The 14487-nt window shown below is 39.9% G+C and overlaps 1 protein-coding gene across 28 annotated transcripts in view; it reads left to right on the forward strand.

Moving 5' to 3' along the window:
* The first annotated feature begins 1055 nt into the window (after window positions 1-1055).
* LOC127365014 (collagen alpha-3(VI) chain) overlaps window positions 1056-14487 on the forward strand; it is a 125268-nt gene continuing 111836 nt past the window's right edge. For 17 of the 28 annotated variants that reach the window (XM_051402649.1, XM_051402653.1, XM_051402650.1 and 14 more), the window contains exons 1-3: window positions 1056-1337; window positions 10310-10425; window positions 13630-14226. In XM_051402649.1, the coding sequence (XP_051258609.1) occupies window positions 10341-10425; window positions 13630-14226 (682 nt within the window). In that variant the 5' untranslated portion in view covers window positions 1056-1337; window positions 10310-10340. The remainder of the gene's footprint in view (window positions 1338-10309; window positions 10426-13629; window positions 14227-14487) is intronic. The other 11 variants (XM_051402667.1, XM_051402669.1, XM_051402671.1 and 8 more) reach the window with 2 other exon arrangements.

Below are 14487 nucleotides of genomic sequence, written 5' to 3' on the forward strand. Positions count from 1 at the left end.
ACCCGCATATTTTGTCTCAGTTGTTCCTTTTTACCGGAAGGTGTGCACTCACATATACTCTCACACATACACACATTCATATGGACTATCTTATGCCACCACACTTACTCACACGACATGAAAGTATGAGCTTGTACCTGTTTCGATGGATTTCTGTGGGGCTCATATGTCTGTCTTTTGTACATTGAGGGGGCCTTTCATGAACTCATGCAAAGTGTTTTTCCCATCAGCTACATCTAAACGTGGCACATGTACTCTGTGAGTGTGGCTGTGAGAGTGTTGGTAACAGAAATGAACTCATGAGCCATGTCATTGGCTGCGTTTGCTGAATGAATGCTGCTAATTTTATTTTGTTGTTGTGGGACAGTTACATTCATGGCACTATGTCATTGCTCTTAGTTCAACAGCATTCACATTTTCAACCTTTGCCAGAAGGCTGTCTTACACATTCTTTTCTGAGAGATTTGTGAGTTTATTTGTTATATTTGGTGAGCCTTCTTGCCAAGATGGCTCACAGACAACACGTCATATTTATCAGCTGTCGAGACAGTGGGATGTAAATTGACACAGTATGTAATCAGTCATTAATTAACCATCTTCAAGAAGAATTTGCATGGTTTAAATCACTTTAGCAATGGATGTTACTCAAACCACACTATGTTTAAAAGTGCCATTTCAATGTAAAAACAAAAGGGAAAGGGGAAAAAGGTGCCCTGCTACTCCTTGATATGCTTAAAACGAAAACCGAAAGAAATATACAGAGAGCTGAAATATTCGGAAAAGGGCCCTACAGAGGTAGATGGAGAAATGGCAAAATGTAGGAAAAGGTAAGGAGAAAATCCCTCTCCAGCTTTGTGACATCATCCTCCCCACTGCTCACATCCAGACCAAACAGGGCTATGTGTCTGGTTTTCATTTACTTATTTTCTCCCCCTCCACTCACCCTCTCTTTTCCTTTTTTTCCCTCCTTTCTTTAGAGAAAGTGGGAGGAGGAAGAGAGAGGTGGCAGAACTCCAGGAGTTTGGAAGTTTGTCCCATCCCAGCCTTGAACTCAGCACCACAGCTCCTCTGGTTTGAGACCGGGCGGGTGTCTGTCTCTTTCTGTCTCAACCATTCCTCCTTTCACTCAGGACCCCTCTTTCTGCACATCTCTAATCAGTGCCTGTATCACTGCCTTGCTCAGCAGCCTTCCTTTGGGAGGTGCTGGAAAAGCCAGCAAGGGGAATTTACCACGAGGATAATGACCATATGTCCAGCTTGCAGTAATTCTTCATAACAGATTAATTTTCTTTTTCTTCAGAAACAAATACAGTGGAGTACAGCTACTTCAGCTTAGGGTAAGTTTTGAATCTGCTCTGTTCTGATTCATCTTGCAGAAAAAGGTTTCTTCGTTTTCTTTTACAAATGCATTCTTGCCTCATTTCTCAGTTTTTACTCCTTTAAGGATTGACCTTGTTTGCACTTTGACGTGATTATAAATAGTGCATTGACCATAGCATAGTTTCTAGTCATAACATGTAAGCTTATGATGGGTGTCATAATCACAGGGTTGCAAAGAGTTTTTGGCTTATAGCTCATAAATATCAGACAGCATGCGTTTAGCAGCATGGCTGAAGCCTATACTTTAGTGGTGAGAGTGCTGCAAGGGCAAGAGGTGAGCCGCAGTTAGGGTGAAGAAGGCGACCTCAGCAATGTTATGTAGCTGCATGTGAGTGTAGAGGGGTGTGTTTGCTGCTTTCTTCTCTTCAAAAGTCTTAAAATGCTACACTTCTGTTTGAAATGTAAGTTTAATTTACTGCACAGGTGTCAAGTAATTGTGGTGAGAGAAAACAGTGAAATCCCTAAAATGCTAAGTTTAAAGTCTCAAACTGTGATCTCAGTGTTAGAGCTGTGATCCTGTACCCTGTTGCTTTGTGCTTAGTAATATCAAATTGTCAAAGATTTGTAATGTCTATGCTCCATTTGTAAGAAAGTGTAATTAATACATCATGTAATGCAACAGATTATGTAAGTCTTCTATCAAAATTTTCCATTGATCATCTTTCAATAGCTAATTTTCGGGCTCTCTGTTAGTATTTTGGAATGATCTTTTGCTCATTCAATTAAATCTAAATTGGGAATCTGTTGGTAATGGTACAATCACATCCAAATGTTTCAAATCTGCACACCCACATGTGAGCTCTAAAGAAGAGTAGTGGATGGGTAGATGTTTCCACTGCAGCAGAAGCCCAAAACCACACCCTCTCTGAGACGAGTACAGGAGTGGAAAAGTGTGAAGAAAGCGTTTTCCACACTACTGGCCAGATGAACCAGGAGAACCAGAAGGGGTTTGGTCCATTGGACAAAAGTGGGGTGGGTGGGTGGGTGGCGGTGGTGGTAGTGGGCTACAGGGTTTAGTGGACCAGGTGTGAGCCATTAATCTTCTCCTACAAGAGTCTCCAAGCAGGGACAGAGGAATTCAGCTGGGTCTTCATTGCAGTGTTTTATTGTGAGCATGTGGGATTTGACGCACAAATTGGGTTATTTTATCCATCTAAGGAACAACTTAATGACATTATGTTGGACATTTGTCATAAGTATTTCTCATGAGCTACTGCTTCCACGTAGTTTTATGTTTGCATGTAACCCGTTGCTAGGATACAGAGAGGAAGAACTTGGTCGTTGTTCAAAAGGGAGAGGAAACTTGGTGTGTGCTCCAAATTTGGTTTTATGTTTTTGAAGTATTTTCACATAATTTACTACCTGCATTAGGACAATGCTACAGCTCCCCTTGGAAGCTGGTATATAAATTGTTATTGGCAGGGCTGCATCAGGAGGATTCTTAACAAAGCATTTTTAGATATACTGTATAAATCAGCATTAGTGTGTTTTATGAGTACTCCACTCTCTCCAGCTTTTTGTCTTTTTTCCATGATGCGGCACAGATGTCTGGAAGGTTGGGACATTTTTCAGAAAGGTCTTGTCTCAGTCGACTACTCCTCCAATGTTCTCTTTTTAAGGACACAGCCATCTATAATTGCAAGGGATGTAAATCAGAGTTTATGCTGTTTTGCATTGCTTTAATGTTTAACGTTTGTGCCTGGTGATTTTGCCATTTGCCATTCTGAGGTGTTGATTGACTCATTGATAAGATCACAGGGCCCCTAAGTATCTAAAAGGTGTATAGGGAGAAAAAAAATTGCTCTTAGAAATGAACTCACCTTACTAACTGATCTCACTGAGTGTCAGGTTTAATACTTTGACTCAGCCAGCCTGCAGGCTTAGACTGGCCACGATGCTTGAACACACATCTGCTTGGTGTCAGACGGACTAATAGACACCAGCTGTGTGGAACTGCCCGCCCAACCTGCCTCCTCCTCTTTTAACTTTATCATTGATCCTTTTCTCATCTGTACCGCACATGTCACGTCACGACATGACCCTTCCAAGTTGAAGGGTGGGTTGGGACTGCAGGTCCACACAGCCACATGATGGATTCATACATGTGGAGGCTAACACGTACTGTATGTACAAGTGATATTTCCTCGCAGGATGCCAGTGAGTGGCAGTGTAGAGCTGCATTAGGAAGTAGAAATGACTCACATCCCTTGTGACTTCACTTATTTTACTGATCTCTTTTCTCAGATTCATGCAAATTGTCTTCATTAAGTGTTGTTGACAGTATAATTGAAATGCACAAGGTTTCAGTCTGTGTTGAGTGTTAAGGGAGCTGCTAAAGTTGAGCCTATTTGACAGTATGATCTATTAAAAGCAGAGCATAATGTGTGGTTTGCACATTGAGGTTCCTTATTAGATGCTTGGAGAAATTCCAGTTACTTAAACTGTGCAATTCAGTAATTTCCTCTGTACAAGTGTATACGTGTGTGTGTGCAAGCTTTACTTCAAACACCATTTTCTTGTGTTATAATTAATGACCCAATTAAAAAGTACAGTGAAATAACAAACAGCATCTGCAAGTGGAAGGGTCTTCAATAATTTTCTGATTATGATGAATTTCGGCTACACTGTGGCTGAGGAGTTAGGTTCCAAAGGAAATGCAGCTGTGCCAGTGTGGCAGGGTCTCCTCTGGTATTTGCACTGAGTGATGCCTTGGAACATAAATCACAAAAGCAGAAAAATTACTTTTTCATTCAGTTCGTAGAGAATGCTTCAGTTCTCCTTTATTCCAGTTTCTCTGTGTAAGGCAAGGATAAGTATTGAACATATTTAATATTTATTAGACTTATAGAATCTATATTCATAAAAAAATGACTATTTTACTTTAAAATGACAAAAGCCAAAAGATTAGAAACACAACTCACTCAAAAAAAATTCCTCTTTTTCTTAACCTGCAAAAACAGGCCAGTTAGAGGCAAAATCCCCTTTTAGGTTGATATGGCAAACTTCACACAATCAGAGCTACATTTATTTATGAATGAATGAATATAAGTGACATATTCTCTCCTTTAAGCTCTGTTTTGGTCTCTGCTGACCCCTAAATGAAATATCTGACTCTTTAGCTGCTAAATGCTTTGGTGGCAGGTAGTGTGCAGAAGGTTTTTTCAGAGCTGAAAAGGCTGCCTGCCATGGCAAAACAGTGAAGTTGCAGGCCAGAAAACTAAATCAATTAGCTGAAAGATGCTAAAACAGCACATGGAGAGCAGAGTTTGAAGATCATTTTCTGTGGGTTAGCTACTACAAGCGGCTCCTTTCACATAGAATTAGTCATGTGGTCCACTGTTAACAGAATAATTCTGAGGCAGGTAAAATATGGGTGGCATATGTTTGTAGTTATTTTCTTAGAACTGTTGCATCAATAATGCATTTTTATATTTGAGTGTGAGGAGGCAAGTGTTTCTATCTTGTTGCTTTAGCTCAGAGACACATTTTTTGACTTCAGAGGTGCTCTGAAAGTGCTTAAACCTGTGTGAAAATGTAGCTCGTTTTGTTTTGTGTGAGGTGAGCCGTGTCCTTCTCCCTAACATCAGAGGTCCCCTTTCTGTCGTTGGTGTAACGGCAATCAATAAACTCTGGTATCCGTCACTGATACTGACAGAGTTTTGTGCTGGCACGGCACTGTAAGCTCGTGTGAGTTTATATATGTGCATGTTTATGTGTATGTGTGTGTGTGTGTGTGGTCTTTGCTATAAATGAGTGTGTGAGGTCCAGCTGCCAACATGCTTCAGAGTGCTCATGTGCGCGTTGCAATGTCTGTCTTGCTGTGTAAATGCAAACTGCCACTGCTGGCTATAAATTGTACCACTGAGAAAGACATACTGCTGTATACAGTGTGCTGGGAAGTATGTTCTGCTCATTGTATAACATAAAGTGCACACTGAACTCTCTTTGAAGCATGTCACTTCACACTGGTGACACATAAAGATTCAGTGGTGACTCAGCATATTATACAGACACACATTGGTGGACCTCAGCAGGAGGAAAAAAGGACATATTAACAGCTCATAACCCCTCATCCTCTGCACCCACTTCTTATCATTAAACTATCATGATATTCGACACATATGGCGGTCTCTGCTGTGCTACAGGAATGCTACATGATAGATGTACCTGGACGGGCCATGCATATCTTTAGCTCCTTAAAGATGTGTGAGATTTAAAAAATTCTGGCTTTGGAGACTCCTAGTGGTAGTAGCAAAAAATACATCCTAACAGACTGGAGTGCATGCTGATATCCCCTAAGCTCAAGATCTTACCTGGGGCCACTAATATGGGATGAAAGCTTCACAAAGACTACACTGTTTGTTGCCATTTGCTAATTCTTCTCCAAATAAAAAGTTAAATACAAAGATGACGACATGTGGCTGAATGCTGCGTGCCCTTTCTGAAAGAAGAGCAGCTTAACAATGGAGTTATTGAGTTATCGAGGAATGCCAGAATGCATGTTTGGTGCAGATGCTTTGGGCTGAGACCTAATAATCGTTTTAGGATGCTGACAGAGATTCAGATTTATACCACAGAGTAAGGGAATTAAGAGTTCCTTTTCTCTCCCATTCAGGGGCGTAGCACAAAACTGGACCCTGTAAATTCTCTATGGGCACCTCCCCAAATTCACAAGTATTCAATCTAATATCTTTACCCCCCAGTCTGGAGCCCCTGCTGCCATTGCACTGTCCCGCATGCAAAATTTTAAAGCTGCACAATATGCTTTTGTATTTAAACTTCACTTACATGTTTACCCATGGCTTAAATGAGTAGTAGTGACTAACCCACACATAATTATCAACCAACTCTGCAGCTGATAATTCTCAACAAACCATTTTTATGTCTTTTAGCTCAATGTTTTGTTTTATGTCTTGAAATGTACTGTTTTTGTTCAGTCTCACCACTCTCATTAATCTAATTTCCAGCAGCAGCAGGCAGCTGTTAACCATGAAAAACCTCACCCAAAGACAAAGCTAGCAACCAGCTGGTGAACATAGTAGAGTGTTATCAGCTAAAGAGAAAGATGTTTCCCTCAGGAGTTGTTGAAGACCAAACCCTTGCCATAAGCACAGTTCAAATAAATGCTAATGTTGCTCTGTGTCTATACTTAATGTGTTAAGAGGCAACTGTTTGTCATAACAGCTTTACTTTAGGTGATATATCAAACATGTGTATGATGTTCAGCTAAGGTTGTACTCCCAAATGGCGAAAAAATATGAATGCAGCTTGAAGATAATGAAGTAATTTGGAGCCAGAGTATTTTTACTTTCTTTCGTAATTTTCTCTCCAATGTAATTCCCCATGCTGCCATTGTTTTGGCTGCTCCTATCAGTGAAAACAGGACTCCACTGTGCTACTATGTTTTCCTCTGTGGCAGTGAGGGGAAGCCATAGTGTTGACACATTGGCCAGGCCTGGCAAACTCTGCAGAGAAGTGGCTTTTGAGTGACCTGAAATCACATGAGCATGAGTAGAGAACACAAACATCTGTTGCAGTGTCCAAGAGAACTTAGATTTCCTTGAAATTAAGGAACTTAGTGATTTAGGCCCTATATCTGGATAGTGACACACTGCAGGGACACACATTTTTCACTGTAAGTGTGGATTCTGTTCAGAGGATACTTTTTAAATCTCTTTACTTTGTTGAAATGTATTCTCTAAGCACTTTATATGTTTCTTTTATAATGAAAGGATTATCACACCATGCATTGGGCACTATAGAACGACCCCACCCACTGGCACTGATATTTTGTGTGACATGAATCTGCAGCTTCCTAATATTTTCAGTGCAGTAACTTTCCACAATCCTCCACTGTTTGTGAGGTTTTGTCTGGTCAGTGAGTTGTGATGGTACACACTGATGGGCCTGTCTAAAAAGTGAGTACAAATGAACGGTTGCAGTTTTTTTCAATATTCTCATCTCCAAAGTGTGGTCTGCATAAACAGTGAACACAGCAAAGCATAAACACGATGACTCTGACAAATGTAAGGCACGGCAGCGTTGCATTAAATAGGACAGCCATGTTTATCATTCATTATTGCTGTGTGTTGTGGATGGCTTAGATTCAAAACTAGCTGACCCAGGCTTTCCTATCCTTGTGAAAGGGTCTCTTTTACTCCACATCAAAAAATCCTGAAGTGCACATTTAGTCAAGATCAGAGGGTGACTTGGTCCAGAATCCACTGTTGACAGGGACATTTTCCACAGCTTAGAGTTAATAATGTTGGTTGTTGACCAAGATTTAAAATCAGACGCAAAAATGACTTCAGCATGTTCATGTTACATTTCAGTATAAGACATGTACAGCCTGCAGCTTGTGTTATTTCTGCCTGTGTTTTATTTGCGTTGCTGGTCAGAATTCCTTCTCCTTTAGTTTTTGTTTTTGATAGATACAATGAGAGGCACAATTAGCGATTGGAAAGAAAAACTCTAAAGTATTTACAATATATGTGCCAAAATTGATTTTGTTCTTATTACTGACAAGGTTTTTCCTAATGGATGTAGCTTAAAGTTTAGGGATGCGGGCTTATGACTGGAGGGTTGCCAGTTGGATCCCTGAACGTGCAGGAGTGGGGTTGTGCCATTGAGCAAGACCCTGAACCCCCAAATGGTTGTGCTGGGAAGCTTATGACAATGTGTGTTGGAATGTGTTGTTTTAGGTGTGTCTAAACAATAAAATCGAGCCTCCGCACATGTAGCACCACTGGTGGAGCAGGGGCCCATATTCAACCCCACGGAAAATTATTGTTAATCAGAAAAAGCACAAAATAGGATGGATGGAAAATTAATTGACATACTATATTTATTTTAAAGCCTCACAAGTGAATTTTTTTAACATACATACATACATACATACATATCCCATTAAATAAGCTCATGATAACTTATGAACAATACATATATTATATGCTGCTTACTTCTAAAAAAAGCAGGATCTGTCAGACTGTTATACCTACATTTTCCACTAGAGGGCATTAGTCATTTTCAGAGTTTTCACAGTTGTGCCAGCTTTATCCATGATGCCCCTCTCCATCATCACAAAGGCACATTTGATAAAGTGCAACTTCATGCACATTCTTGAAGTTCTTTCTTTTATTCCCAGTAAAGTCAACATACAGTAAATCTCTAATTACCCACATACCACTTTTCATGCAGTGCACATTAGAACTGCCCTTAATGCTGAGCTTTTATTGTGTGTGCAGCAGCAGGCACAGAGGCTCTTAAAGAGACTCCTCTGGGACTCCAAGAGTTATTTACCTTCACTCCCCCATCATTACTTTAATGGTGAAAACACTGGTCACTGGCCATGTGTGCCAGCTCAGGCTATTTTATTTTTCAGTCGTTATATAGTTGTTTGAAAAATGTTGTTTGCTTCAGTGTGTTTAAATGTAACTGCTTTTGTGCTACTGCTTTGCTGTTCTTGAGACTTTTTGGACCTATTTTATCACCTCAGGGTGGTCTGAAATTTAATAGGTTAGGTGTGTGTTCTCTTGGCTGTCTACCATTGTGAGGTGTAGACCAAGAGAGTGAGGTAGGTGAAGGTAATCCTCACTCCAAAGGGCTGCTTAAGGGTTAAGATAATGATACAAAAGTTTATTAAGTCTTTAAAGGGTGCCAGTAAGGGGATAAAACAATGATCCCAGCCTCTCATCCTCACTATACTATCATGTGATCTACCCTCTAGGCTGTGATCATCCCTAATAGCTTTTTTTGTGTGTGTGTTTTTAACCTGCTTGAAGAAAATTTGACTTTGGCTGATACAACAGAGGTTATCTGAGTTAAGATTAGACTGAATGTTTGAAGTGTTTCCTGTACTATCGGAAAAATAAGCACAAACGTATACATACATGTACACTTACTCTATGAACTAAATTCATAAGGTCATTAGTGAGTCATGAGTCACCTTCCTTTCATTTCCTCTGACATTACTTAACATCACAATGGAGGAAAATCTGACTAAACAAGAAACACACACCCCTGCTGTGGAACTGGACTTTCCAGTCCTCTTAAGAAGGCATTATTTTGTGAGTTGGAAAATATGGTGCTTGCCGAGCAGAGTTAATTACTAAAGCACATTGGCTGGTAGTTTTAACAGGTGGTTTTGATCATTGCAACTCTTCAGGTCTGCTACTGATGTACCAACACATGCTGCAGCTCCCTCACTTTACTATCCAAAAGCAAAATGTAAGAGAAGTGCTGGTGATTCAATTTTCTTTCTTTTTTTTATAGCTGCCTTTCATGCCAGATATCATGCCTGTTTTAAAGCCTGGGCAGGATGTACATGCTTTCCACTGCCTGAGGTTGTGAAAAATTAAAAAGGCACATCCCAGTGTGAAGGAACTGGGACATGGTGACACTTAAGCAGCGCTAACAGTAGAATATATCATGCACACACAGCAGAAAATGTTGACAAGAGACATGTTTTTCATTTGTGTGGCATGTCGGATGTTAAATGTTATACTCTCGGGCCAATAAAAACAAGCTTATGCAATGTTGTGTGTTATATTTAGAGGCAGTGCAGCAAAAATAGGGAGTGCAAAAAAGACCCTACAAGTCGAACTTGTATGAACTGTGTGTGAAAGCATGATAACATGATTTTAAACATGATATTAAAAAAGAAACAGCCCTTGGAGCATGTTTATGTAAAATGTACAATAGACACAGTAAATACATTTTACTTCATTTGACATTTACACAAGCCTGTCTTGGCTGGTTGGTCTTTGCTCGGTTTATTTGTATTGTTTTCATGCAATTTTCCTGCGCAGGAACACAAAGTGTTGTCCAAATGTCATATCGCACAGCTAATCTATGCCTTGTGGTAAAAGGGCAGGGCTCCTTTAGTCCTTCTGTTTTTTTATTCATATCATGTTTCTTTCTGGTTTCACAGGTGTCCCCTTTGCTGTCTTTGGTGATAGAAGATGAAGAGGCATCGGTTGTTACCGCTATGTGCCCTCCTGGGTGTCCTGTTTGCAGGACTCTTGCCTAACCTTGATGCTCAGGATGGTAAGTTGAACTAAGTTGATCTCAGCTCCTGTCAACAGGGTGTGCTCATTTTGCAGTTTCAGCAATGCTCAGTGGGGTTTTTTTATATTTCTTTTATATTATTACTCTCCTTAAAATATCTAACCTACATCTGAAGAAAAGGGGGGTTTATAGAAGTGCTTATGACATCCTAACAAAAACAAAGTACATTTAGGTAGATATGGTAACAGTTTTTCTTTTATAATGAGCATTGTTGGTAAACAAATTATTCAATTATTGTAATTTTTTATACAATGTATTTAAATACTGTATCTCAACATGGGACAAAAACAAAATAGAGGCCTCAGGAATGGTAGAGGAGTACAAAGTCCAGTCAGATTATTTTGATAAGCAATGCAGAATGATGCTTTCAAATGTAGAATTATATATTTTGGCACTAAAACAATATTATGGAACCAAACACCAAGCATCTTTTCATTGGTCTTCACTTCTGTCCTCCAAACACTCTCTTTTGAAGATTGTGCACAAGGGTTGGCAGCTGATATATACTTTCTAGTGGATTCATCCTGGAGTATTGGAGAGGAGAACTTTGAGCATGTAAGACAATTTTTGTACAGCGTGACACAAGCGCTGCACCAGGTTGGAGGGGGCAGGTTTAAATTTGCCCTTGTGCAGTACAATAACAAGCCTGAAACTGAGTTCCAGCTCAACACCTACCTGACAACACAGGGAGTCTTGGCACACATCAAGGCTATGTCTTACCGTGGGGGGGGCACCAAGACTGGCCTGGGCCTGGATTTCCTGATTCAAACACACTTGACCACTGCTTCGGGCAGCCGTGCTGTTGAAGGAGTGGCCCAAGTGGTGGTGGTGCTAACAGATGGGCGTTCCCAGGATGACGTGGCCGTGCCAGCTGAGGTGCTGCGGCTGGCAGGTGTACAGGTGTTTGCAGTTGGAGTTCAGGATGCAGTGGACTCTGAGCTCAGGGAAATGGCTAGCCAGCCCTATGACGCTCATGTGTTTAATGTAGAAACTTTCTTGACTTTGCGGGATATAATACAAGATTTGGTAGTGGGGCTTTGCGGCGCAGTGACCCGGTCAGGGGGTGCTCCTGTGGCAAACGAGGCCCCTGTGGCTGGAGAAGGGACAGGTAATGAAATGGGACCAGTGTCACTACCATACTAATGTGTCTACATGTGCGGGAAGAAGCTACTGCATATGTGGACGTGACTGGATTTTATTATTAACACAATCAAGTGTTTTTTAACAACCTTATAATAACCTTTCACTATCCACCTGCAAAATTAACATCACTTGTTTTGTCTTAATACACCCTTAATGCTTTAAAAATCACAATAAGACATGCATGTGATTGACACCCGTACAACATCTTGAATTAGGGTGTTAAGTAGGATGTAAACATATATGTTCGTGCACAGCCAGAACAGATACAATGAGTTTGGCTTGAGAGAGAGATATTTAAGCAATGTGAAAGTTCTGTACCAGGTGCCTTTAAATTTGGTAGTGATTTGAGCTCTGTGTTGGCATACAGCAGTAACCTCAGTCATAATTTAACACACTTTTTTCAGACGATGCCTGTTTTATTAGATACAGCTGTAGGTGAGAGGACACATATACAGACAGCAACAGAAAAAAAATCATATAGTGACACCTCAGATTAACAAGATTCCTTCACAAAACCTTTGAAAAGAACATGGTCTCGGGGAGGCTTTACCCTTTAAAACATCACATCTCAAAATCAAACAATGAGCTTTTAACAATAGCTAACCGCACAACTGCTTTGTGTCTTGCATTTTGTATGTTTGTCTTTATCAGTCACAATGTCTTTCTGTGTAAAATATGTGCAATATTCTGTATTTGAAACAGTGATGAACCTGCCTGAACTCATCCTTGACCTGCAGAAGAAGTACTTTGAGAATGTTGTACATGCAGATGTCCAGAAATGATTAAATATGTTAAGTTATTGGCATGAAAATACATTGATTAAATAACACTGACAAATTAAAATGAATTGGAAACATAAATTTACTCGCTTTACATGAATGTAAAGTACATGGACATGTATTATATTCTCAAGTACTGAAAACTTGTAGGCACCAAGGATAGGCCACAGGATCATAACTGGTCACTTTATCAGAGGTCCGTAACAAGAGTCTGCATGGGAAGGCTGAACTCAATGGAGCTTATACAAGAAACATATCACACAAATTAAATAAGGAACTTTGTAAAATGTAAAAACAGCTTAATTTTTCTTTCATGCATTGATTTTCTTTTGACTTGCAGATGTCATCACAGTATGGCGTACCCTTAGTTATGAGTTTTATTTTTCTTAAAATTTTGAATATAATCTGACCAATTTTTTGCGGTGCCATATTATAGTTATATATAATTAGGGTATTAATAATTACAATGTATAACAATAATAAAGATAATCTATACCGCAACAATTACCCTCTTGTTATACATTATTCCATGTATTACACATTTACTTACTAAAGACCTCAATAATTTCACACAATATACTGATTTAAAAATTATTTTATTGCTTACACTGTGGTCCTCCAGAGTGAATGGTCAGAACTGCATCCACAGCGATGATCTGCTAATTAGAAATAACAGACGTAGAATGTCATAACTGACCAGAAAATCAAGTATTCAACAAAGCTGTGTAATAAACAATTATAATAGTATAATAGTAACTTTTAATAAAAAATGTGGGAAAACATTAGTTTTTCCCACATTGGAATACATTTTGAATAAACTGGAATACATTTTTAGTCTCATTAAACTGTGTTGACCATACAGGATGTGGACAATTAACTAAATTATACTTCGAAGCTAGTATCAGGGTTTAGTATTCATATTGACAACAACACCACTATACCATACTTAATCAGTCACCCTTATGGTACTGTAATCCATATCCAACCCAAAAAACCTTCATTATAGGAAAAAATCACACTCTAGACAAAGGAGTTCTACATGTAGGTTAAAATAATCATCAAATTACATCACTTTTTGAAATCTCCTTGGTTCAGCCTACATGCAGTATGATGTGTTTTGCAATGTTGTTATTGATTTGTTCACTTTGAATGTCACTTGACACATGCAATGATATGCTAGCACGAGTTCTTGTCTCTGTCTCACTATGTTAACGCTTTCACAAGTTCCATTTTGTTTTGTTTTCTCTCTCTCTCCTTAAAGCGCAAGATTCAGCTGACCTAGTACTCTTAATTGATGGATCACAGAACGTTGGAGCAGCAAACTTCCCCTATGTGCGTGATTTGGTTTTGAGAATCATTGAGCGCCTTGATGTGGGCAGGGACACTGTTCGCGTTGCCTTGGCCCTGTACAACACCAACACAGAGATAAAGTTCTATCTAAATAGCTTTGAGAGCAAATCATCAGTCTTGGACGCTGTGAAGGGCCTGGCCTTCCCAGGGGGCGACGAGTCTAACCTGGGGGCTGCCTTGGAGGAAGTGGCCGAGAGCCTTTTGAGCGAAACAGCTGGGGGCAGGGCAGAGGAGGATGTGCCCCAGATGTTGGTGATTATCAGTGCTGGGCCATCCACTGATGATACTGGTGCCGGTGACCGGGCCCTTAAGAGGGCCAAAGTTATTACATTCGGCGTGGCAATTGGTGACACTGCCACTGCAGATCTGGAAGCAGTTGCTACAGATAAAAGTTTTGTCCTGTCAGCCCCTGATTTCAGAGCAGTAGCAAGAATGGGTGACCAGCTGCTCCCATACATTAACGGGGTGGTCCAGCGCACCATTATAATTCAGAATACGTTCACAGAAGGTATGTAACTTCTCTGTAAGTGTTGACGTGGCATTGTGGTTGTGGAAGGGGAGTTAAAAACATATAATCCCAAAGAGTTCATAATAAACGTATAATGTAGTGTGCAAGGTAAGATATGGATGTGGTACACCAATGACAGAGGTGGCAATAACACAGTAAAGGTGAGAAGTACTCTTTTTAATGATCTGTACTTTTTGACATCTAAAAAGTTCCATTAATGAATCGTGACAGTAACATATATTCTGCTAAGAATGAGATGCC

Source organism: Dicentrarchus labrax, unplaced genomic scaffold (genome assembly GCF_905237075.1).
Source record: "Dicentrarchus labrax unplaced genomic scaffold, dlabrax2021, whole genome shotgun sequence".
Taxonomy (NCBI): Eukaryota; Metazoa; Chordata; class Actinopteri; family Moronidae; genus Dicentrarchus; species Dicentrarchus labrax.